This window comes from Sander lucioperca, chromosome 23, assembly GCF_008315115.2.
Source record: "Sander lucioperca isolate FBNREF2018 chromosome 23, SLUC_FBN_1.2, whole genome shotgun sequence".
NCBI lineage: Eukaryota > Metazoa > Chordata > Actinopteri > Perciformes > Percidae > Sander > Sander lucioperca.
Window position 1 is genome coordinate 20,502,054 of NC_050195.1, and position 24,303 is coordinate 20,526,356.

Sequence of the window (24,303 nt, forward strand, 5' to 3'; positions counted from 1 at the left end):
AAGAAAATCACACCCGTTAGAAAGAAGAAAACTGATTTCCAGGGGCAAATTCATTTTTTTTTGATCAAAAAACACATTAACTAGAAGGGTACTCAGAGGGCAGATCTCCTGCAAGACATGCCCGATCTCACAATGTTAATGCGGTGGGAATTTCCCCAGTCATGAACGCATATTTCCAATTATTCCGACACATCATGAATACAGCACAAATGCCCTATCTCAATGTTAACAAAAGTGAAAAATAATTTTTGTATCAGCCCTGTGAGTTGGATCCGCTCATAAATTTAATGGGTTTCTTTCTTGACCCATGCCACACCCTTCCGCTAGTAGTTCTCCCACAATCCTGCTGACAAACAAACCGAGCCAAAAACAACCTACTTGGCGGGGGTAATATTTAGAGGTTTACAACTGCTTCAAGATATGTACATTATTTTATGATCAAACTAATTGAAAACATGTGTATGGCTTGGAAAATATTGGAACATTGGAAATATTAGCTCACTCATAGGCTCGCATGACCATACAGTATCCCATAATTGGCAAAAGTGCCAAATAAACATGAGCTCAGTGTAATTAACAGTACTAGGATGGAAAACCCAATAGGGGTATTCTTCATAAGCAGTGGTATGTCCATCCCCTAACTGTGTAAATCACTGACCCTTTCAAAAAAAAAAGAAAAAAAAAAAAAACGTTTTCAAGTTGGTTTACTCACCCACAGGTGCAGCAGCAGGAGCTGGAGCAGCACCAGACTTGTTCCAGGGACCAGACACTTTGTCTCCGCTGACCAGAATGATCTCTCCATCCTCACCAACCTCCTCCTTCTCGTAGTCCTCCTCCTCTTTCTCGTCACTGCAAATAGCCAGAAGGCAGTTGAGACGAGGTGAACCCATGCCCTATCTAGGATTTTTTTTCTCCCTCTAGTTCAATTTGACAGAGACCTGCTTGTAAAACATGTATATTTATTAAAGTGGCCATATTATGCTCATTTTCAGATTCATAATTGTAATTTGAGAGGGTATCAGAATAGGTTTACACGGTTTAATTTTCAAAAAACACCATATTTTTGTTGTACTGCCCATTGCTGCAGATCCTCTTTTCACCCTGTGAAAGTTTCACCCTTTTTTTCCCCAAAGTTTGTATGCGAGTGGAAGCACCAGAGACACAAAATAACACCCCAAATCCCAGAAAAGTGATTTTTTTCATAATATGGGCACTTTAAATTTAAGAGCACATATCATTTGCATGTTGCACTGAAACTATGACAGAAACTTGTATGTAAACTAAGGATTTTGAATATCACTTTTTGCCTAAAAGTGATATGGAATAGTCTGCTGTGTGTATAAGTATTGTGTATTAGATTTAATTCAAATAATAAGGTAGGCTCGTCATAGCTTGATAATTGGACTTAATTGCCAGTTCATCATCACTGAAATAAATCTTATCTGGAGCCAGGCTAACTGTATCATTACACCCTGCATTTGCTTTACAACCAATGCACAATGGCAGCTACATAAAAACAATGTGTCTGACTGTGGGGGTATTTTAAACTCTTGCAAATGCTGTCATTCTTGCTGCTGGCAGTAGTATGGTTGGTTAAAAAAAAGGAAATGTAATTGTTGGAAGACCAGTCGTATGGGGCATGGTCCTTACTGGCCCCCTACTGAAATGCAAACGAAAACTCTGGACAAGGAGTTATGACAACCACATACATATTTCATTCTCACCTTATCTGTAAAGCTTGGAGCCGGAGCCCGCTGTAGTCAACTTCTTTCTGCTCAAACTCTTTCCATTCCTCGTCCTCCTGGGCAGAAGGATGCATTAACTCACAGCAAGCTACAGTAATACGACATTGGCAATACTGGTAATTCTTAAGATAGTGAGGCTCTTCTTTAATAAAACATCTGCACTCTAGCCAGGTATTCCCAACAAATGGTTAACGTTTCACACAGGCCATAACGGGTTGGGTCAACGTTACCCACCAGTGTGACAAGTTATTTAACCTTATAGATAACTTAGCTTTGTCGCACAATCCTGTATCATGTATCTGAAAGCTAAAATGCTGTCAACACCGTGTTAAACTAGTGACAAATGGCGGCTCGGCCTAGTTGGACAGCCACGATAAAAAAAAAAGGTGAATGACAGCATCCCCATGCACACACAAGGATTTAACACAATATTGACTGATCAGTGCCTCTCAAACATTCACATATACGTGTATTTTGACACAAAACTGAAGCTAAGGTTGTAAAAAAAAAAAAATAGCGCAAAACTCGTGACGTGCTAAATTTCGTATCTCGTTACAATGTGCGCCAGGGGAAACCATATGCTAGCTTTTCTCCCTTCATGTCAAAAATATATATTACACGCATGGTTTTCGTTAATAACTGGCGAAACGTTATATAGGCGTCAGCAAGCAGGAAGCTCATTGTGACGGGGGATGCAACATTTGACACGACACCGGTATCTGGAAAAGACGCCAAGTGAGTGGCGTTGGCTAACGTTACCTTTTCAATCTGTGTGTCTTGATTGTCGTTTTTCGCCGATTTCTCCTTCTCCCTCTTGGTCTTTTTTATCACAGCCGACGTGGGCCCGGTGGTGGACTCCTTGCCCTTACCTTTCTCTTTCTTCTTCTTTTTATCCCGCTTGGCAAAGAAATCGTCCAGGCTTTTCTCTGGTGGTAGATCCGCCATTTTCAAAGAGCAACGTTAACTAGTACGCTAACCGAGCTGTGACAAATGTGAAAATCTGCTCTTCGAGAGTGAAGACAGCTGTTCAAACGGTCAGAAAAGATGGAGTTACTCGTTACTCTGACGGTTTAACTTCTGGTACAGACTGATAAAAACGTCCACCCTGGATCCCTGACTGAATCGACCATGCCATGCACGGGCTATGGGGCTATTTGACAAATCTGTACCGTAACCCGGAAAAACTTCGACCCTGAACCGGAAATATTATGAGCCAAAAACTAATGTCATAATATTAGTCAATTTTCTCATATAAATCAATATAACATAAGTCATGTTTAATTATAAATGTATTGTATTTGAATTTTTTTAAAAGTCCTCGAAAAATAAATGCAATTTTTTTTTTAAATTTGAATTCTTAAACTATTGTTAATTTTGTTTTAAGGAGTATTTTAATGTAAGGTATTATAGTGAGTGCCTTGATCTACAGCAACGAGTACATCATATGTTTTGTCTATAAATTATTTTTTTCTGCAAACTAACTACAACTGTTAAAAGTGTGACGATGCATAATATGAAAATACTAACCTAACCTTACAGATACATGAAAACTGTATACACTAACGTTACTTGAGTAAAAAAAAACAACAACATTTAATTGGCTCATTTCCTCCAGGAAAAGAAAGAAATCAGAGGTTTATTACCATTTCCTATCAAAGAGAAAAAATAAAAAATAAAGCAAAGTACTGCAACAGTCTAGAACATAAATATAGAATATATAAATCAAAATGATTACTCTACTTACTACTGTCTAATAACTTTGATTTATTATACTCTAACTTTGACTTAAAAATCAGACTTTTGGTTTACCATATCATATATTTATATGACTTATGACTTATCATACTGATTTAATATACGGTCTAATGATTTTGAGTTACCATGAGTATTTTTTATTTGCCATTCCTAACATCATTCATCATTTTTCTTCCATGTGCATATGTTGTATTTGATTGTAGTATTTTTTTGATTTGAAATTAATATTTCTATTTTTTGTAAGTTTTAAAACTGTCACATGGATCTCAGAACAATTCTTCCAGGATTAAATTTTCAAATATGCCTGCCATCTCAGGGTAAAATATATATATTTTTAAGACCAAATTCTCAGCCTGACCATGTAGTTACAGAACAAGAACACGCCTGAGTAGAGAGGATGCATTTATGGGATTGTTTACAAAGGAGGCTAAATCAGTATTTTGAAATAGATGAAGTTTAAAATATGACACAGCACTTACACATCTTATTTGGACTGACTATAACCTCCAAACATTTTTTTAATAGAAGAAACTTTAAACTCTTGCATGTATTTGGACAAAAGTTGCTAAACAGTAAGAGGCCAGTCAATAATATATAGATTTCAAATATGGACATAAAAAAGACACTTTTAAAAGTTGAACTGTCATGTTTTGCCAGATTTGAAAAGGCCTACAAATCTATTAATAACACTCATCAAATTAAACCTCTCCTCAGCAGTAAAGCAGGCTTGTAAACAGATTATTGAATTGACATCATTTTCCCAGAGCTTGTCCACTTGGCCACATGCAGCACTAGTGCACAAAGAGAAAATTCCAGCTCACCGCATCAATAGATGTGCTGTGGTCGGCAAGACTGTTTACACTGCTTTGTTAGTAGCCTAGTAAACCAGTACGTATGATATCTAAATAACGTGCAGTATAGATCTAATACTTGACAAACAATTGTGTGCTTAGTGTCCAAAATCAATCCGCCATGGCAATATAAGAAAATGTCTGTTGATTAAATTCAGTTTTAAAGAGGATAAATCAGACAAACAAATCAGTCTGTGTTTTTCTTTGTTTTATTGCTCAGCAGTAAAAAGTACAGTGTATACTACAGTACAAAAAATACATAATGTTTAACACTGCTCCACCGTGCCACTGAACGTTTTGTAAAATATCCACTTTTGAGCGTGCAAAACAAGAAGCCCAGCTGTGAGCATCCAATGCAGGAAACATCAATATGTTTGACTGTGTTATTCAACATCACCTTTTGAATCAGGGATTTCAGAACATCTCACAATGCAGAAGATCTTTAGCGACGATAAAGGCAGGCAGCATTGATTATTGAATAAAACTGCAGCAATGCAAAATAAAAACAGAAGGACCACAGGTTCAATGATTAAACAACATATGCACTCTTTTTTTTTTTTTTTTTTAAATTAAACTGTCTTTGTATGTGTTCACAGTAAATATTCAGCATACATTATTTATCTCAGTGTTTTTATTGGTCAAGATTTTTGCCAGCCTCTATTAAGTATTATGTGGTCCAGCAACTATTTCACAATCATTCAACATTTCAACAAACACAGTTTGCATTGATGGACAAACACATTATTTATGGAGGGAGACACTTACGGTAGCGAGGTTGGTCTAATTGTTTCCTACAGCGCTGAGAAACTCTTTCTCAAACTGGGCTATAATAGCCAGTAGCCACTCCACGATAAAGACGAGAGACAAACACACACACACACACACACACACACACACACACACACACACACACACACACACACACACAGAAACAGAAACAGATAAAACTGATCTGAAAGTGATACAAAGTCTTGTTTGACTTAAAGTAACAGTGATATTTGGTTCAGGGGGGCAGCACATTTTAACTCATCCGTCCACACTCACAGTACGCTTACATGCACAAACAGGGCATTCACACATACATACTGAATATATATATATATATATATATATATATATATAAAGACTCAACATAGGGAATTAAGACATCTATGTGGTCCCTCCTTAAGAGAAGCTGGTGACACATGAGGGGGGAAGCCAGTTTCATTTTGACATCTCTCAAAAATTGCTAGATGCAGACCCCAAATCACCCAAATATTCTGCTCAAATTAAACATCAAAATATGGGCCCACATTTATCAAACTGCTAAAAGTTACATTGTTTTACTTAAAAGTAAAAATCCTTCACATATATATATATGCACAGTCAAAATAAAAGCTACTTGTCAAATTTCTTGAAATGACTTAACAATACTCTGAAATTCACTCCAGATATATCAGGGGTGCAAACAAGAATGAAGCTGGCATTGATTTTGTTTGCAATGGTTTTCCATGCATCTACATTGTCTGTGCTTGTTGTCAGTGTGGTACCAAACTCCTTATCTTATGTACCTTGTCTACCAGCAGCAGAATTTCTTTCCTGTTCCAGTTTGCAGTTAACTTTCCAGGTAATGTTTTCTTTTCATATTTAGCCAATGTATGATTTAATCCCTATTAAAACTGCTATAAACCTGCAATACTGATTGTTAATATGTAAATATCTAATATAGCCACTTTAAATGTTTGATTTTGTTCTGCTCTATTGTATTGTATTGCTGTTGTATTGTGTCTTAGTTTTCTCGGTTTTATTTTACTCACGTCATTCATCAAGTCTCCACAAGTGCACTGTAAATAAAATGTATTATTATCATTAATGATGTATTACAAATATATTTGATTGTTGTTCATTTCATATTGTAATTGATTCTGGAGATATTAAGGATTCCAAATAAAGGAAATGTAATCTTTTAAAAAATTAAATCACGTGTTTTTGAAGAATACCATCATTGAGTACATGTAAAAGAACAATAGGGCCGATGTACAGTAGAGTAAATCCATGTCTCTGATTGGCTATTCCAGCTCAAAACAATAATGTGATTAATCAAGCAATCACTTGAGAGCTGTTCTTAAAGGTTACTCTTACACTTTGCTTCAAGTCGCTTGATAAATGTCTCCACTTTTAGAAGAACTTATTTACTCCTAAGTTTGCTCTTTGGATCATTCTTAAGTGTATTTCTCAGTTTGATAAATATGGGCCCTGATCTCACATACAGTATATCTGTATCCCCCCCCCCCCAAGAATGTAGGTGCTATATTCAAGTTCAACAGGCCATAAGCATTTTGCCATTGATTCTAAAAGGAAAAATAAAATTATAAAGAACAGCATTAATGTTTTCATAGCATGTTTCTTTCTCTAAAGCAGATTTCATGTGGCAACATCCACAGTGCACTCACCATCAAGCCACTGTAATGAAACAAAACCACATATACTTTGTATTTTATAAAGACAATAAAAACCTTTTATCACAATTAAGCCTTTTGTAGAAAATGTACATCAGAAAAATATGCAGGTGCATCCTCATAGTAAATAGTGTCTGTTTACATCACTTCTCTTTCAGGTTGCCTCTTTGTGTTTGTCATATACAGTATAAAGTCAAAGTCTCTGAATATTTACCACATTTATAAAATAGACAACAGCGGGGGGAGTAGAATAGGAGAATCCGACAGTCTCTTTTTTGTTCTGTCTCTAGATGGCAGAAGCTTTGTCTCTGTTGATGAAGAGGGTCTCCTGGCAGAAAGGGTTAACCAGGACCACGCTGCTGCCACTGTAGTCTCCATTAGGGGGTAGACAGGTGTCGTGATCCTGCAAATGCACACGCAGAAAAGAAATTAGCGCAGGTGGCTAACTGTTAAACAATAGTGATTAATAATTCATGCTTCAGTCCTCATCATTAGGGGACACGCTGCAGTCTACTGTATCTAAGTCACTCTACAGGCAATGAGCAGACAGTCTAGTGTAGAAGGGAACAGATGGGAAAAAATATGGGTTTGGTGCATGCACCCTGTGGCTTTTAAGGAGATGGTGAACAAAGATATCTGACAAACCTATATGAGCAGAGATACAAAGGGAGGCGGAGGGGAAGATGTAAAAGGGAGGGATGATGCAGAAGAAACAAGACAACAGAGGGACTTAATGTAGGTGGGGGGGAGGGGGTGTAGAAATGGTTGTTGATGGTGAGTCAACAGTAATAAGGCAGTGCTGGAGGAGGAAGGTGTGAAAAACTAAATGATTTGTATTACAGCAGGAATGAGACTATTTTATCAGCAAGATCCAATCAAATCAAACTAACACTGTCATTTAGGTTTTGATGGTAATTTCTCCTGGAGCACTGTCATTATAAAGCACCAGGAGAAGCTATGAGGCTGCTGCTCTATAGAGAGGTAAAGCAGGGGGGTGTGAACAACACCTGGAAGTCCCCAGGGGCATCCTACACATGATCCAACCTCAGCGTCTCTCTCCTGATGCCCCCACAGACGGCAAATGAATGCAAATCGCATGCAATGGATGAGGAATAAAAGAAAGGAGACACACAGTGAAATGGTCACTGGAGTAACGGTGAAAAAGATCATGCAAACAGAACAAAACAATGGTCTATCGAAATGACATGGGGAAGAAGAGGAGGCAGATCACACATCAACTTGGAAAAATTATACCAGTGTTATATACTTCCTTTTCCACCAGATGGCGCTGTGATGCACTAAAAACTAAACTGATGCATTTAATCCAAATGTTATCTTGTTATTTTTCTTAGTATAACAGAGTCCAAATATCATTTGGAAATTGCCAGAAATAAACAGGGGCTGGGGAAAAATAATTATTCACTTAATGGAAATGAACTAAGGCAGCATATTTACATTCTCAACTACAAAAAAGCCAATTAGCAACATTTCAAAAGATTTATATGTGCGCATGAGAGCAAAGAGCTTATTTAGAAGGCCATATTCTCTGTGGTGTATCTATAGGTTGAATAATTAAATATGTTCTCAAAAATCATATCAATATTCAGCATGACGAACACAGAAAAACACAAATAGTGTTAATTGGAATGCATTGTTGTATGTTATTTTCTATATAGCTCCAGTATTTAAAGGCTGTATCTAAAACACCTTCATCAGAATATTCCTGACAAACGGACTCATGATCTAATATTAGTATAAAAATTTCCACTGCAGAACAACACCCGCTTAAGAATATTGAATACCCACAACCAAACTAAAAATCACAGAATTTCACGTTTTAATTTTTCATGCAACTGCTCAATTATATTTTCTGTAGTTTTTGTCCGTACATTATGGTCTAATGTTCTTTTAAAGCCTCCTCTGCACTGACTGGTGAAAAATACTATATTCACGTTTTTACTAAGTTTTTACCTCAGTCAATGTTGAATACGTAGACTGAAAATCTAGGAAAAGTGTGCTATGTGTGTAATCATATCATGTTAGCACCTCCTCATGTCATAAAACCCTCAAAATTCCCAGAAATATTACTGGTAGCTACAGTCGTGTTCATCATATAAAGCTGTTGTATCAGCTTGTTAAAAGCCGTAAGTAGAATGTATAAGGTTTAAAAACTGTGCTTGTGAATACAATAAAATAATTCTGCCATATGTTTGAATTCAGCAACAGTATGTATTCATTATAACAGTAGGCCTACATACTGGTATATTGATAGGGTAATACTTTGAAATCACTTTACTAGATGTGAAAAGCAACTCTCAAGTCATCTTAACCCTTGTGTTGTCTTCCCGTCGACCATGCAACTTTTTGTTTTTCTGGGTCAAAATTCTAAATTAAAACTTTTTTCACTTTTCCCCAATGTTTTTGAAGCTTTCCCGTTTTTTTTTTTGTCGCTTCTTGATGTTTTTGTCACTTTTCTGATGTCTTTGTCGATCTTTCTGCGCTTTGTTTACGTTGTTTTTTTTTTGTTTTTTTTTAAATGCTATAAAACTGAATAAAACACCCAAATTCAATTAAGTATTCAACTGATCATATATTTTACTTGTGAAGAACATTGTATGGAACCATCCACATTATTTGTTTTGACAATTTGATTGACAGAAACCCAAATTTCGGATATAGAAACCTTTTGAAAATGGGTCAAATTTGACCCGAAGACAACAGGAGGGTTAATAGATTCCCTGTAGGTAAATTCCCTTTTGCTTGTTCAAAAAAGCATCTTTGTAAATCCTAGTGATACAGTGTCATGCTTCAGCAGACCTTGAGGCTTGCTGACTGAGGAGATTGAACATGGCTCCTCTTGTTGTTTCCATACTCATTACATTAAAATCCATTCTGCTGACTGATAGTGAAACATCAAGTGAATGTACCTCCACGTCTGTTTGCATTGCAAAACAATTCCGCCACAGACCAGGAAAAACCTAGTCTAAAGTCAGTGGCGCGTTATTCAGATGCTATTTTAAGGGCGCATGCTTGGCCGTAATGTAGAGTGTGCACACCGCGCATACACGTTGCTTCTCTCATCTCACGGACCCAGCAGTTCCAATTTTTGCAAACCATACATAAATACAAGGAAAAATATGATATGTTTTACACAACATTTCCATGAATCATGGATGTGTTGATGACATAAATGAGGAAATATTAGAGGACTTAAGGAGATGTGATGTTGAACTGCATGTGCCGATGCCACTTAACCCAAATGCCCCAGCAGCAGCACGGGAGAGGAGAGACAGAAGAGCTGCATCGTCTATAGTGAGGTAATCTCGGTCTAATGTTAGACTACATTGTAAAAATATCACCATGCATTCATAACCTCGTGATTCAGTGAGAGTGAGCCCAAAACATCGGAAAGTATGTTTTTGTGACATTTCTTTTACATTTTGTCAAAAAGAAAACATCTGTTTCCTCAGCTGTGAACTGCTCCTGGCGTGCGCCCATTATAATAGCAATCCGCCATGGAACAAGCGTGCCTGCTTTTAAAGGGAATGTGAGATAACGCTCTGATTGGTTTATTGCACGTTACGCCCAAACCACACCTATGAGTAAAGTAGCTACTTCAGACCAACCCATTTTAGATTTGCGTCAGGCGCAAGAGTCATTTATCCCGCCGGTATAATAGCAACCGCACCCGAAATCCACCCACAAAGTTACTTGCGTTTGGCGTTTGATACTTGCGTTTCAGATCATTAAAATAGGGCCCTCAGCGTGCCAGTAGTTTGTACCTCACTCTCCAGAGTGTGTATCTCTCTGGGCAGCTCCACAGCGTGCCTGCTGAAGTAGTCCATGGTGATGGCGTTGTTCCAGTAGCTGAGGTTGTTCTCCTGACTTGATGACTTCTTCTTCCTCCTCATACAGCACACGGTCAAAAGCACAGCTGGAGCGGGCAGAGATGGGAAAGGAAAATGAGTGCAAAGACCGAAAGAGCTGCTGCTTCAAATAGCCTCTAAAAGTGCCTACATAGCTGCTCAGGTAGAGGCTGTCGTGTTTCTAGACAACATGCCACTGTTACAATAAATTGTGGTTTAATAGGAAAAATACCACCCTTAAATACAGTTTGAAAAGGCTACTGGCGCCATGCCTTGTAGTCATTTTGAGCTATCTAAAACAACCAAGCTATCAGCTATTAAAGACATTTTCAGGAATCATACAAGAAAATAATTTATTATCAAAGGGGAAGCTATCTTTATTTCTCCATCTCAAACAGACCAAAATGCAACAAAAAAGGGTTTTGCCTAAGGTGCAACTAATATAACTATGCAACAATGTATACAAAATATTCTCCCGTCCTTGCAGTTATTATGCTATTGCACTCTCTCCAATTTAATGCAACAAAATCAGGCCCTGAAGGGTGTCTGAGGGCATTCTAAAAGATGAGCGAGATTACCAACTAAAGTAAGTCGAAACCAGGAAAGTTAAAGAAAAGTGAGGGTGCGAAATGAATAAATGATAGCATTTTATTATAGAATAACTCTACCATGACCGATGGTGAAAGTTTCCTTAAAGGACATTTTCATCAAATACTTTGTTTTCTTTCCAAGAGTAAGACGAGTAGATTGATAACACTCTCAAAGATGGGAGTGGTATCGTTTTTTTCATCTAACTCCGCAATAAAGCAAATGAGCCAACTTGTAGAACTTTTCCTTATGATAGTAACATTAATAGGTTTTAAGTCAAGGTCAGCCAAACTCTGAAGTAATCTGGCACTTTTTACATTCATTAATTTCAACTTTTTAATGCTTCTCTAATATAACTTACAGCATGAGGACACAGGCACACTGATGGCCAGCACGATCCACACAATATCCATCCTGCGCAAGCAGATGGTCATGCGGGACAGCGGTGATTCAACGGTGGGGCCTGAGCTGTTGCCGGGCGTCCAGGTGTCCTGGGTGGTGACAGGCACCTGCCTGTTCAGGAAGTTCCTGCTGGCTGTGGAAGGGAGCTCCGAGCTGTTCCCCTGAGCATGAGCATCCTCGACTGAGCTGCTGTTAGAGAGCAGCCCTCCATATGCAGTCACATTCCCCAATCGGTGTCCCAGCGAGGCATTGTCTGTACCGTTCCCACGACCCTCCTCAGTGGTGGTCTCGTGGAGTGCAGTGTGGTTGTTTGGGAGGATTGTTGGATTCTGTGCCTTGAGGCCGGGCTCAGTGGACAGCGCTGGAGTGGTGGAAGTTAAATTCTCAGGTGGGCTCTCGACTAGAGTGACAGACCCTTGATGCGTCTCTATCGTTAGTTGATCAGTGGGGGGCTCGGATACTGCACGCACCTCCCGCAGAGTGATGGCGTGGTGTGCGGCGCCCTGAGCATGCTCCCTGAGTTTCAGGCCTGGCGCAGGGTCAGCATTCATCGATGAAGAGGAAAGGGAGGGGCGCCCGACATCTTCCACATGTTGCCAGGTGGGGTTGGTGGGTTCTTTTACACTCAACGTCTGAGGCTCTACGTGGTGTGCAGCGAGCGTATCTCCTCTGTCTGATCCAGAGCTGGACAGAAGAGTCAGGGGGTTTGGAGCTCCTCTAGCAGTAGTTTCCATAACTATATTTGGGGCCGCTGTGCTGGGAGATTTAGGGCTGCTGCTGCTGGCCTGGTTAGTGCTGACAGTAACTGGGCTATGGACTTGAGGTACCCTGACCAATTTGTGCATGTGGCCCTGGTTTATATCAGAGCTCGGCTCCAGGGGCTGATTCATGTGACTTTCAGCACTCACAGTGTTTGGGGTGACAGTATTTTTGTCATGAATGGGAGGGTCGTCATGAGCCTGGCTGGAAGTTTGGGTTGTGTGAAGCAAGGCAAAAGGGTGGCGGGCGACAGTTGGGAAGATAATGTTTGAGGGTTGATCGCCTCCTTTGGATGACCATTCCCCGCTACTGGAGCCTTCCGGATTTAAGTCCAGATGGGGAGGTTCGGGGACAGAAAGGGGGCTTCTGTGGGAGGCTGCCATGGAGACAGAGTCCTGGGATGTCTGGCTGAGGGACAGCTCCTGTGCTGATGACACCAGTCCTACTGGCAGTGCTAGGAATGCTAGAACACCTGTAGAAAAAGAGAGAGAAAGCTGGTGATTAGCACAGGATGATGTATCCTTTTAGCTTCATAAATTATTGGATCACTTCCCTGCAAGTGTGTATTTTCAGCACGTCTGTCGTTACATCGTTTCTCTCAAGGATCTTGCCCTGCAGAGCTAAACAAGAGTGCAGCCCAGCAGTTGAAACTGACTGCTCAGGTGTTCAGAAGAGACATAGCCTTGTCTCGCATTCATCATGCTTCTCAGCCTTTAATCTACTGAACCGCTGTGTTTGTCACTCACCTAGTTTAACTAGGGGAGTACTTTATTAGGTGCATTATTCACTAGACGTGTTCCACTGTTTGTACCCATGCATGTATAAGATTTAGAGGATCTACTAGCTTTGTTACTCTCTAAAAATTCTTAAAGAGCTCACTCTTTACTGAGATCATGAAATAACAAGCAATTATTTGATACCCATCTCCAGATAACATTAAAAATGAAGGTAATTTAGTGGCATATTTTCGTATATTTCCAATAGAGTTTTGATCATTTTCACCACTGTTTTTCAAGTAAAAATACATTTGCAGCCAGTGAAATTGTCCTTTGCTTCATGCTCAATATTAGTCTAGATAAATTGTTGACATATTGTTTACAGTTAACAGATTAATGACAGTCATAGTGTCAAAATAGCCCACTTAACATGCTAAAACGCATCTTAGAGAACCTGACAGATTCACTTTCTCAAGCTCAATCCCATAAGGAGGCTGTGTAGTAACAAGCCATTAGCAGGTGCCTGTGGGGAATATTGGTCCTATTATGTTATCCAGACAGCAAGAAAGTCATAGAGGGAGGAACGTACAAAGGCTTATTAATTTCCCCTTTGCTCCCTCCCCTCCATCCCTTATTGACACTGTTAAACACAGCTGATGTGACACATTAGCGGAGCTCCCACCGGGCGGTTTGTATGCATTCAGCTGAGAACAGAACATGCAGTAGCACAAAACTAACATTATTCTGTATGACTGAGGTTAGGTAGCCTGTTTTTGCCACAGGAGGCTGAACTAAAGATGCTTTGAGAATACTACAAGTTTCTAGGTTATTTTGACACAGTATTATTCTGCTTAAACCATTTTTGGTTTCTTGCTTAAAGGATAAGGCTGGGGTTTATGTCAGCTGTGGAGTCAAACATATTTGGTCTGCTACCGAGAGTTTATGGCTGCAGGAGAGTGTATGTGGGAGCGACTAAAATTAAACTACAGCGTGTGTGTGTGTGATAATGGTAATAAAGGACAACAATGGGGCTGTATGGCACAGACAAAGAAGAAATCAGGCTTTGGATACACAGATCTTTTAGTAGGATCAAGGATTGACAAAATAAAACGTAGAATTTCGCCAGCCTTATCCTTTAATAATACTCACTGAAATAATGCTTAATCTGATGTGTAAAGATCCAAAGATATGCAAAAATCCCTTTTTTTAACGCCATTTAAAAGAATGCATAAATACCAAATATATATATATATATATATATATATATATATATATATATATATATATATACTATATTGTTCAAAAGCTTTTGAAATAATTTTTTGTAACACTGCCCAAACCTACCACACAACTTTAGCTGAATTAATAAGCAACAGATATACAGACAGGGCCTGGATGGCTATCTTGCTTGTGACAAAGAAAAGCCTCCAAGAGGTTGGCAAGAAAAGGGCACTGACATGAAATAGACAAAGAGAATTGGGATTCATGAGGTCTGCGTCAGAGGGCTTTGGAGGGAGAGAATTAAGAATAATCTTAAGACTGCATTGTTTGCCATTCATAAAACCTTAAAAAAAACAAGAGTCATAGAAACACACAGAGTCTAAAGCCACCGATGTGACCCAGATGTCGTGGCCATCGTTTAACTACGGGGCTCAGTAACTATGGAAACCAAGTTTCCATTACCAAGAGGGGCAGAGGAGAAGGAGATGGGAGAATAGGTGAGAAAGGAAATCTGTTGAACACAGAAAGAAAAGAGGTAGAAAGGGACAGAATATTTTAGAAAATGATGAATTGATGAAAAAAAAAAACAGCCCAGGCAACAGTAAATATCAGTCATCTTAAATTTCTTTGACATAGAAAGCTTCGCCATCCTCTTTCCTCTTTGTTCACCGGGGATTTAAAATACACCACAGCAGAACCCCAAAGCACTGACTATTTAAACTGAGCCTCTGAATCATTAATCATATTCCTCCACACTCAATCACACAGACTACCAGCACAGAGGGTCCAGGCCCTTTCTTCCATTAACCAAGCTCGTCACAGCTCTAATCCACAGAGCCCACTCAGACTCATATCTGAGGAGATAACACACACGGCCATCCTTGATTTATGACTGCTTGTCTCTCCTAAGATGATCCTTTAGGCAGGAAAATGGGACACAGACAAACCCAAGCTACCAAAGCTTAAATATTTGGGCTATTGTTGATTGTCTGTCATACGAATAGTAGTATGGCTTAATGGATGTACATTGCTGTCCCAGTACATTCAGCCTGACATCTCTTAGCGCCGCCCATAACAGTTGTGATTGGTTTAAAGAAATACAAACAAGCTAGAGCCTTTTTTCCCCTATCCCAGAATAGATAGTCCATGTAGCCAGACCATACTCCATCACTGACACAGTGCTGTGGAGATAGGTCTGGCAATGCAAGACTATATGAATAGTGGTTACATTAGAACACATTTAGTGGATAAGGCCCTTTGAGATACTCAAAATACATTACATTTCACAAAATATTCTAACCTAAAAAAGGTGCATTAACAAAAACACAAAGAGAGAAAATGAGACAAAAGACTCAATCTGGATGATATATAAAAGCATTATGACAAAATCATAGGTAAAATATATCAAATATTATTTTTTAAGATAGGAAAGGTACCTCACATTTCTCTGTATAATACAATTCTCTGAGACTTACAGCTGCAAGCAAGGTAGAGTAATAATTATGTTTTTCATTGCAAATAGAAGTAGATAAAATAAATGAAAGAGGTCAATTAAGAGCGAGGGTGTTAACAATGCCGTGGTCTGGCTTGAGTCATACCTTCAATCAGTACCCAAACCTGGCTGTCACAACCTGGCACGCCGACACTCTGCTTCTACTGAATAAAACACCCAGATTCCCTTTAAAAACAAAGTTATATCAGAAATGAACAAACTTAATGCTCTGGCACACACACACACACACACACACACACACACACACACACACACACACACACACACACACAAACAGGAACACAGTCTTCTGATTTGTCCGGGCGATCAGAAACTCAGCATAAGACGTGCGGTTTCATGCTGATCTGTAACCAACATGGAGATTAATATTCATTTTAGGACTTTGCAGTTTAGTCTAATCATATTTTATTGAATATCGCATCTAAAATGTTAAAGGGGAGAATCTGCTTTTTAAGTAAGCTTGCACTCAGAATGTTACAAATATGAGAGGGCAGCAGGCACACAGCAGTAATCTCATTTAAGACTAGTTTCTTTATACTTGCTAATGTTCGTCGTGTGTGGGGCTGCTGCTTGTTTATGGTTTGGGACACTCAGTTATTGTCTCACCTCACTTGGCTGAATAGAGCTCACTTTGTGTTCCGTAGTTTGGGTTAGCGTTGTTACTGCTCGCAGCTGCATTTCTAATTGGAATATGTGTAATGTTAGATAGCTTGAGCCGACAGATATCTGTCAAAGTGTGGCATGTGGTTAAAAAAAGTACCACATCCAAATTTATTTCTAAACAGTAATTTTACTGGTTTCCAGCAAGTTCCCAGCTAGCTTAAGTGAGCAAGCAATGCTAAAAACAGTGCAGATAACGACACAGCGTGGTTGAAAGAAACAGAAAAGAAAACTCCACTGCCACCAATGTACTGTAACTAAACATCTTGGGTATTAGCCTTAATGGGTTGATACAAGACAAAAACACTGAATAGGACTTTGAGACACACGAGGAGCATGTCTAGTAATCCCTATTTTGACTTAATTACTATATGGTATATTGCTGTGTTTTTGTGCAGGGATTACATAAGTATCCATGTGGTCTACACATACACTGTGTTGCACACTGAAGCAAATGGGTGTAATTTGTCACAACACTTGTGCGTGTGGCTGATGGAGTGAGAGCGTAAGCAGGGTGAATGCAGACAGAGAACCCGGCCCGGCCTCCACAAAGACATGCAGCGGGGGAAGCAGGCACTGCGAGTGAATTAACTGGAGAAATGATTGAAAAGGCCCGAGAACTGAATTGAGCTTTATGAACATCCATTATTGAGTTGAATCACCGGGAAGAACAAAATTGGATGGAAAAGGGGAAGAATAGCGAGGTCGGACAGGGTGGGAAAATGTGCAAAGAGGAGGCCAGAGGTGTAGTGGAGAGTAAGAGAGGGAGATATGTGGGTGTTTCATCAGTGATAAGACATGAACAAAAGCAGAAAAGGTTGGATTGGACACATTAGACCATGGACCAAAAAGGACACTCAAAAGAAAATAACGTGTAAGAGATAGGAGAATATAGGAGGCATTTAAAAAAAAAACAACATTTGTCTTGCTCAGCAACACTCGTCTACTCAGCATTATTTTTCCACCCTTGTGCCTGTTGGCTGTTTTTGGCCTGACATGAGATTTCTTTCTCACAAGCATAAAAAACACCCAGAAAAAGAGTCAGTCCACTTTCAGTAGGGATGACACATAAAGGAGGCGAACAACAAGAATTCTCTGAATCTTTGCTCACGAGAAGACAAAAAAGCCAGCAAAAGTGGGTTTTTAAATTTCAATGGTGACATTGAATCAAAGGTCTTTGTCCTTGTCTGGACTAGATGGCGACACACAGCTTACACTGTTATCACACACACCAACCTGTTGCCCTCACTATCTATATCACCCAGCTGATCACCTCAGAATAGCACATGCTGATATCATGGAGACAAACAATGTCCAGGTGAAATTACTGTGAAAGTATGCTCCCATTTATTTGACTAATGCCGCCTGTTTTCCATTACCTAAGCTCAGAATATATGGAGGGAGGGGCAAATTATGCAGGAAAACCTGCTGAATTAAGGCTCTTTTGAATAAATAGGAAGCCGGTGACATCCGTTGAAGTCCTCCATTGATGCCATCAGGGACATCAATAAATCATGTTGCAAAGCAGGATCCTGTGCACTGATCCAAGGCTTTGTCCCAGTAATCATTCATTATTAGACTCAATGTCAGGGGACAGGGGCCAGAGCGGCTGTCACTGAATCTAAAGTTACACTGTTGGTGAAATAAAAAATAAAAAAACCCATAACATTTACTTCTGCTGATGAAATTCTGCATGCAACTTCCACTCATATGTTAAGACTCCATTCCAGAAGAAGCATATTGTTCAGGCACACTAATCAATCATACTGGAGCACTTACAGTAGTGTGTGGTATGCAGGCTATCAGTGATTATGCACTAAACTGGCTGCATGATCAATCCTGGAGGGGGGGGGGGGGGACTCACTCGTGGAGAGTGGGGTATTTATCTTTCTTTCCAGGGGTCACCTCATGCTACACGCGATGGAGAACAATGTGGCCATGAATGTACAGTGACAATCTGCCTATGAAGCAAGTGTTGGAGCGAGGCCAGTTGTGTCGCATCATCAGCGGGCAGCTGGTAGTGGCACTATTCGAATTGAGGGCTCGACAGGAAGCCAAAAATAGTAGCTGCAAAATCATCCATCAATAAGGCTTGTGACGGTTCGTCGGGCTGTACTTCTGAACTGTAACTGCGCCGTCATCTCCCTGCTCAGGCAGCATGACGGGGAATAAAGGAGGGACTGCATGTGTAGGGAACAAAATGCAGACATTCAGTGAGAATCTGGCCAAGGTTACATACTGTATATATATGAAACTGCAACCTGCATTAAGATTTAATGCCTGACAATATAGACATATATAATGATGTCCTTTATGATATCTTTATTAACATTAATGTTCTCTTTTTATTATTGCTCTGCATGCTTATAATAAAATATGTACAGAACGTTTTTAATTTTAATCTTATGTTGTATCTTGTAGTCCAGGGACTGCAGATAAAAAAAATAGCCTTTTAGCTAGTTCTGGCATATATACAGTTGTTTTTTAATGTTTATTAGTGTGCACTGCTCCTGTTAAATTAATTAAGTAGTAAACAAGCAAATATATTTAATATTTGATTGTAGTTGTTTTAGGTGGTAATGTTCATGGTCAAATCATGGGATTAAAGAAAAAAACAAATGGCACAGTAACAACTTGGATCATCGGCACTTTTTAGAGGAAGATTAACTGGAATGATTCATTTCTATACTGTACTTTCTTTTACGAGACAGTATCAGACAGCATATCAAACACTTATTGTAAACTACTAGTGTCATGCTTTTTGTGTATCTGGAATGAGCTGAATCTGCTAGCAGAACATGTATCATCAACCCCTACAATTTAATCTATCTATATAATTAATCTACTTTATATAATAAAAATAGCAAAAAAATATTTGCATCATTCAGGGTTTACTCTCATCAATCAGAAGCAAAGCAAGGCTTGTTCCAATAACTTAAAGGTATCTTGATGTATGGACAATTTTGGTACTAGTAATCCCAAGTATAGGTGGAGGTTTTGTACCACTTCAGAACAGGTTAAGCAATAGCTCAATTTATTTAAGCACTGCCGTTTTCAGGGGTCTCAGTGCTGTAATTTGGTGACATTGTTCTAATCTGAAAGCAGAAACCAACAAAAGATCTATTACTATTAATTTATGTAGTGTTCATTTATAGTTTTTGCAAATTGTATTTCACAGCATAGAGGTCTTAATGTTTAAAATACCTCTCCCCGCAACCAGGAATACATTCTGGTAGAGAAATACTAAATCCTTCATTAAATGTCTTGCTTAGCCTAAAGGTAGATTTTTAATTATAGAATATGAACTCCCCTATAACCTCAGACTTCCCAGAAAAATGCAGAGGATAAACCTCAGTGTCTTTAATGGTAAATATGGTCCTTATCAAAATGTTAAAGGTCCAATGTGTAGGAATTTCTCCCATCTAGCGTTGAGATCATATATCGCAATCAACTATCTCGCACCACGCAGTTCAAAGTACGTATTACAGCTATGGTAGCTTTCACGCTTCAAGAAGCCGGTCTCTTGCTCTTTTCAATATCCTTTTTCTTTTTCTGGGCGAAGAAGACTCCTGTTCCTGAAATTTGGACTTTGAATATGTGTGGTCCTCCATGTTTCCTTCTTCAAACTTGCCGGGGCCGGGAAGCTACGATACCCATTAGCAGCGTTAGCAGCACCTGTGAGTTTATCATGTGACAGCGAAAACACGAAAGGCGGAGCAGTATGTCCTGTGTGTCCCTTACTGGCTAACGTATTTCAAGATGGCGCATGAATATGGAGCGTCTACCCCAGTTCATGTGAATGAAAATGTAAAATTTCAAGCCAAAAGGAATACTTGGAATTGATGGTGGTGGTAAATATTCATGAAAAAGGACAAGTTTGTGAACGGGCAACACAGATTTAGATAATGAACAACTGAACACGTTACACACTGGACCTTTAAGGTATCTGACGGAGCCAGATGAAAATCTCCACACAATCAAAACATTTCTTTCTAAAATGTACGAAACACCTTCGTCAGTTTTCCAGCACCTGTAAAGGTTTATATTGGATCAACCTGACCTTTGACACGAGACTGAAGGTGTATGAACAATAAATATATGGCTTAGCAGTTTGTGTCTATCAACAACCATGTCAACGTGCCCTTGAGCAAGACAATTAAATTCAATTCAATTTTATTTATAGTATCAAATCATAACAAGAGTTATCTTGAGACACTTTACAGATAGAGTAGGTCTAGACCACACTCTATAATTTACAAAGCCCCAACAATTCTAGTAATTCCCCCAGGAGCAAGCATTTAGTGCGACAGTGGCGAGGCAAAACTCCCTTTTAGGAAGAAAAAGGCAGACCCAGACACAAACCCTCTGCCTACACAATCATTCTATGTTGCCTCTGGATAAAATCATGAACGCCTGATATGTAAATGTACAAGAACTTAAGGGAATCACTCTATGTCTACCTCTTTATCTCATAGGATAAAGATGCATTACTGGTTTAGAAGCCCCAGGGCATTGAACCATAACCAATAATTAAGCATGTCGTCCTCACCACCCAGCCGGCCCTCCATGGATCACATTTAGCCTTGTTTATGCTAATCACAACCACTCCAGAGCGGCGGACAAACCACCATGGGATTCCCCCCAAAATCCCTGGGGGCAAATGGAGACGGCTTTATCTACAGTGCTCCTCAGAATACCAATGAGCCTTTAGCACATCATACCGGCATACACACCATGGCTCTACTCCCTAATATAAAATTAATTCATATCTCACTTTCGAGGATAAAGACTGACAGACCCAAATCAAAGTAATCATAAGCCTTAAATGAGGAGTTTTGTTGGAGCTGGTCCAAACCTTTAATTTTAAGCTTAGAGGAACCACATAAACCAGGCAGATCCATCAGCTTCAGGCTGAAAAAACCTTTTATGACTAACTGCTGGTAAGATTGGATTATCACGCCTGGACAGAGCGTTACTGGCCCTGACTCACTTCAGTGGACCCACTACCAACAATACTACTACAGTACCATTATCAGTACCACTACTACTGCTACTATAGCTAACTTTAACTTACTACGATAGTACTACGACTATAACTACCTGTACCATTATTACACATTATAGCAATACTGCTGCTGCAGCTGCTACCACTACTATCCCTAAAACTAAAGCAACTACAAATACTACTGCTACTTCTGGAAGTCCAATTGCTAACACTGCTGATACCACTACAACTGCTGCTGCTACTACTACTGTGACCACAAGTAGGCACTAATATCACTTTAACTGCAAGTCCAGCTTCTAACACCACTACCCCTACTTCAGTGACTATCTCTACTAATACTACAACCAGTAGTACAAGTATCACTACTAATACTACAAGTCCAACTGATAACACGACTGTTACCACTATGATGGTTGCTTCTACTACTACTACCACTAGTTCTGATGTCTCTTCACTGGCTTCTGATTCAATTTAGGATTCCATACAAAGATCATCCGCTTCATCTATAAGGCTTTAAGTGGTCTTGCCCCAGACCATATTAGTGAACTAATAATGCCATATACCTCTGCTAGGTCCCTCAGGTCCTCTGAACAAGGCCTGCTAGTTCTCCCTCGTACAAGACTGAAAACACGAGGGGACTGTGCGTTTGCTGTCTTAGGTCCTAGGCTGTGGAACAGTCTCCCCGTGGTACTCAGGTCAGCAAAGTCTCTTGGGTGTTTTAGGTCTCAGCTAAAGACCTATCTCTTTTCTAAATGTTAATGTCCTTGAGCCATGTGCTCTATTTTGAGTAGTGATGCCTCTAATTGTTCTGTTGTAATGTTTGTGTTTGTGTTGTAGTCGTCTTTTCTTCTTTAAACCTCTATACCTTTATAAGCACTTCGTAATCTAGGTTTTCAAAAGGTGCCTCTACTACCATTGCTATCACAAATTCATACACCATTAGTGATAATATTACTCCTGCCGCTATTACTACTAGTGCTAGTATTACTATAACTGGGAAGTTGAATTACTTACGGAGCTTGAATTAGTTCTGCAGACAAGGTTAGACAAGCAAAACAGTCACTACTTTGAATTTGGGGGATTGAGGCCCTTTACCTGTAGCCTAGATCTGGGGTTTGAGCCCCTGTAAACCTACACGTAGACACTGTTCTTACAACTACAACTGATAATCATCCTCCTCTTCCTTCTGTCACTGTGAGTCAATTGTTACGGAAACAATAAAACAAGGATGTGTCATTCTCACCACATCTACGTGTGAACACAAGACAATTCAATGGCAACATTTGTTTTTATTAACAGGGTTGTTAAGTAAAAAAAAAGGTAAAATGCTTGTTCTTCCTCTTTGGTTATATTGTATGTGTACACTTTATCTTTCATAAATGAAGCCCGTATCACATAAGAATACCAAGTTTCTTCATTTGACGGCTTTCATGACTAACTTCATAAATGCAAAGACAGATCCTTCTTGAGTTCATCCTCATGTAGAGGCGTTTATATGTTCTGGACGTACAGTATAAATAGAGTGTCATCTTGACGGTAGCACAAACAGACAAATTCCTTTGGTTTGCTCCTGGGTGTGTTCGTCTGCCATTTTGGGGAGAGTGTCTGTCCCGTGGGGGGAAACAGACAGATAGGGCACGTCCTGTGGACCGCTGAAACCGCCCTGGTGGAGGAGGACTGGATGGGTGGAGTGGTGGAGGGCACTACAGATGTGAGCCCTGAGATAAGAGGGGAAAGCTTTCGTAACAGGATAATGGCTTCCTGTTTGAATGCTCCGCAAATTGTTTGTCGATTACGGCGGCTTTGAACAGAGACGCGTTTATTTGAGAATCAGGCAGAGGGAGAATGCGAAAAACAAGAACAACAAAGACGCCTTGTGCTGTTTACTGGGTTATGATTAAGCTACTGTGACAGCAGGAACATATCTAACAGGAAGGAGAAACGTTAAACAGGAAGTTGTCTGGAATCTGGGGCGAAAGAACACTGAATTGCAAGCCTGCAGTTATACATCTCCATTAAAGTTAAGTCACAGACACAGCTAATGCTTTCCACTTAGAGAGAATTTCAAAATTTTTACTGTGGTTGGCGGCTTCAAAAAGACCACAAACTGTTGCAACACACTTTAACCATACAAGACAAAGTCCGATTGGGAAGAAGCCTTGTGTACTCATTTACACTTCCCACCAACTGGTCTTTCAAGGAGCTGCCTTCAAAATACAATTTGCAAGCAATTGCCTTACTTGTTGGGCTTTGCTTCGACGACCGTGCTGCCAGACAAAACCTAATTTACTAGAAACAAATAACTTCTCTGCATTGTTTCAGGTGTATTATGTCATCACAACATGCTTGCAAAAGTGCATAGGGAGCACTAACAGAAAAGGTAGAAGAACAAAAAACAACACAGAGGGTGACCAGAGGAAAACTTGTCTTGCTCTGACACCTGTCATGATGCGGGATCATTTATCGTAGTTCTCTTCCATCTGCAGCATCTCTTTTCTTGCCCGCAGCCTGAGGATGTTAAGACACATCTGTCTCCTGCAGATGGCTTTAACAGAGAGAAATGTCTCTGTATAGCACAGAAACAGAGATCTCAGGTGGGCTTTTCAGCTCTGCACACTGTAAAGAGGCAACCCTGATGTGAGCGTAATGTGCCCGAGGAAACTCGGGCCTCAGCCGGATCTCCAACTGCAAAGCAAAAGAGTGTTGTGCTTTTAAAGAAATGTATGACATATGGTCTTAACATAAACTCTATACAAAGAAAATAGTCCGCAGTTCAGACTCCCT

General features: G+C 39.6%; 2 protein-coding genes across 5 annotated transcripts in view; both read right to left on the minus strand.

Annotated features, from left to right (window-relative positions):
• cdv3 (carnitine deficiency-associated gene expressed in ventricle 3) overlaps window positions 1-2,932 on the minus strand; it is a 5,043-nt gene extending 2,111 nt beyond the window's left edge. Inside the window, exons 1-3 of one of the 2 annotated variants that reach the window (XM_035998112.1) lie at window positions 2,505-2,932; window positions 1,725-1,798; window positions 713-849 (exon numbers count right to left, since the gene is read on the minus strand). In XM_035998112.1, the coding sequence (XP_035854005.1) occupies window positions 713-849; window positions 1,725-1,798; window positions 2,505-2,690 (397 nt within the window). In that variant the 5' untranslated portion in view covers window positions 2,691-2,932. Of the gene's footprint in view, window positions 1-712; window positions 850-1,724; window positions 1,802-2,504 lie in introns of both variants that reach the window. The other variant, XM_031292852.2, reaches the window with a different exon arrangement.
• A 3,144-nt stretch (window positions 2,933-6,076) lies between these two features.
• tmem108 (transmembrane protein 108) overlaps window positions 6,077-24,303 on the minus strand; it is a 49,897-nt gene continuing 31,670 nt past the window's right edge. The window contains exons 3-6 of one of the 3 annotated variants that reach the window (XM_035998213.1): window positions 11,605-12,876; window positions 10,572-10,723; window positions 7,834-7,848; window positions 6,077-7,192 (exon numbers count right to left, since the gene is read on the minus strand). In XM_035998213.1, coding sequence (XP_035854106.1) covers window positions 7,076-7,192; window positions 7,834-7,848; window positions 10,572-10,723; window positions 11,605-12,876 — 1,556 coding nt within the window. In that variant the 3' untranslated portion in view covers window positions 6,077-7,075. Of the gene's footprint in view, window positions 7,193-7,796; window positions 7,849-10,571; window positions 10,724-11,604; window positions 12,877-24,303 lie in introns of all 3 variants that reach the window. The other 2 variants (XM_035998214.1, XM_031292922.2) reach the window with 2 other exon arrangements.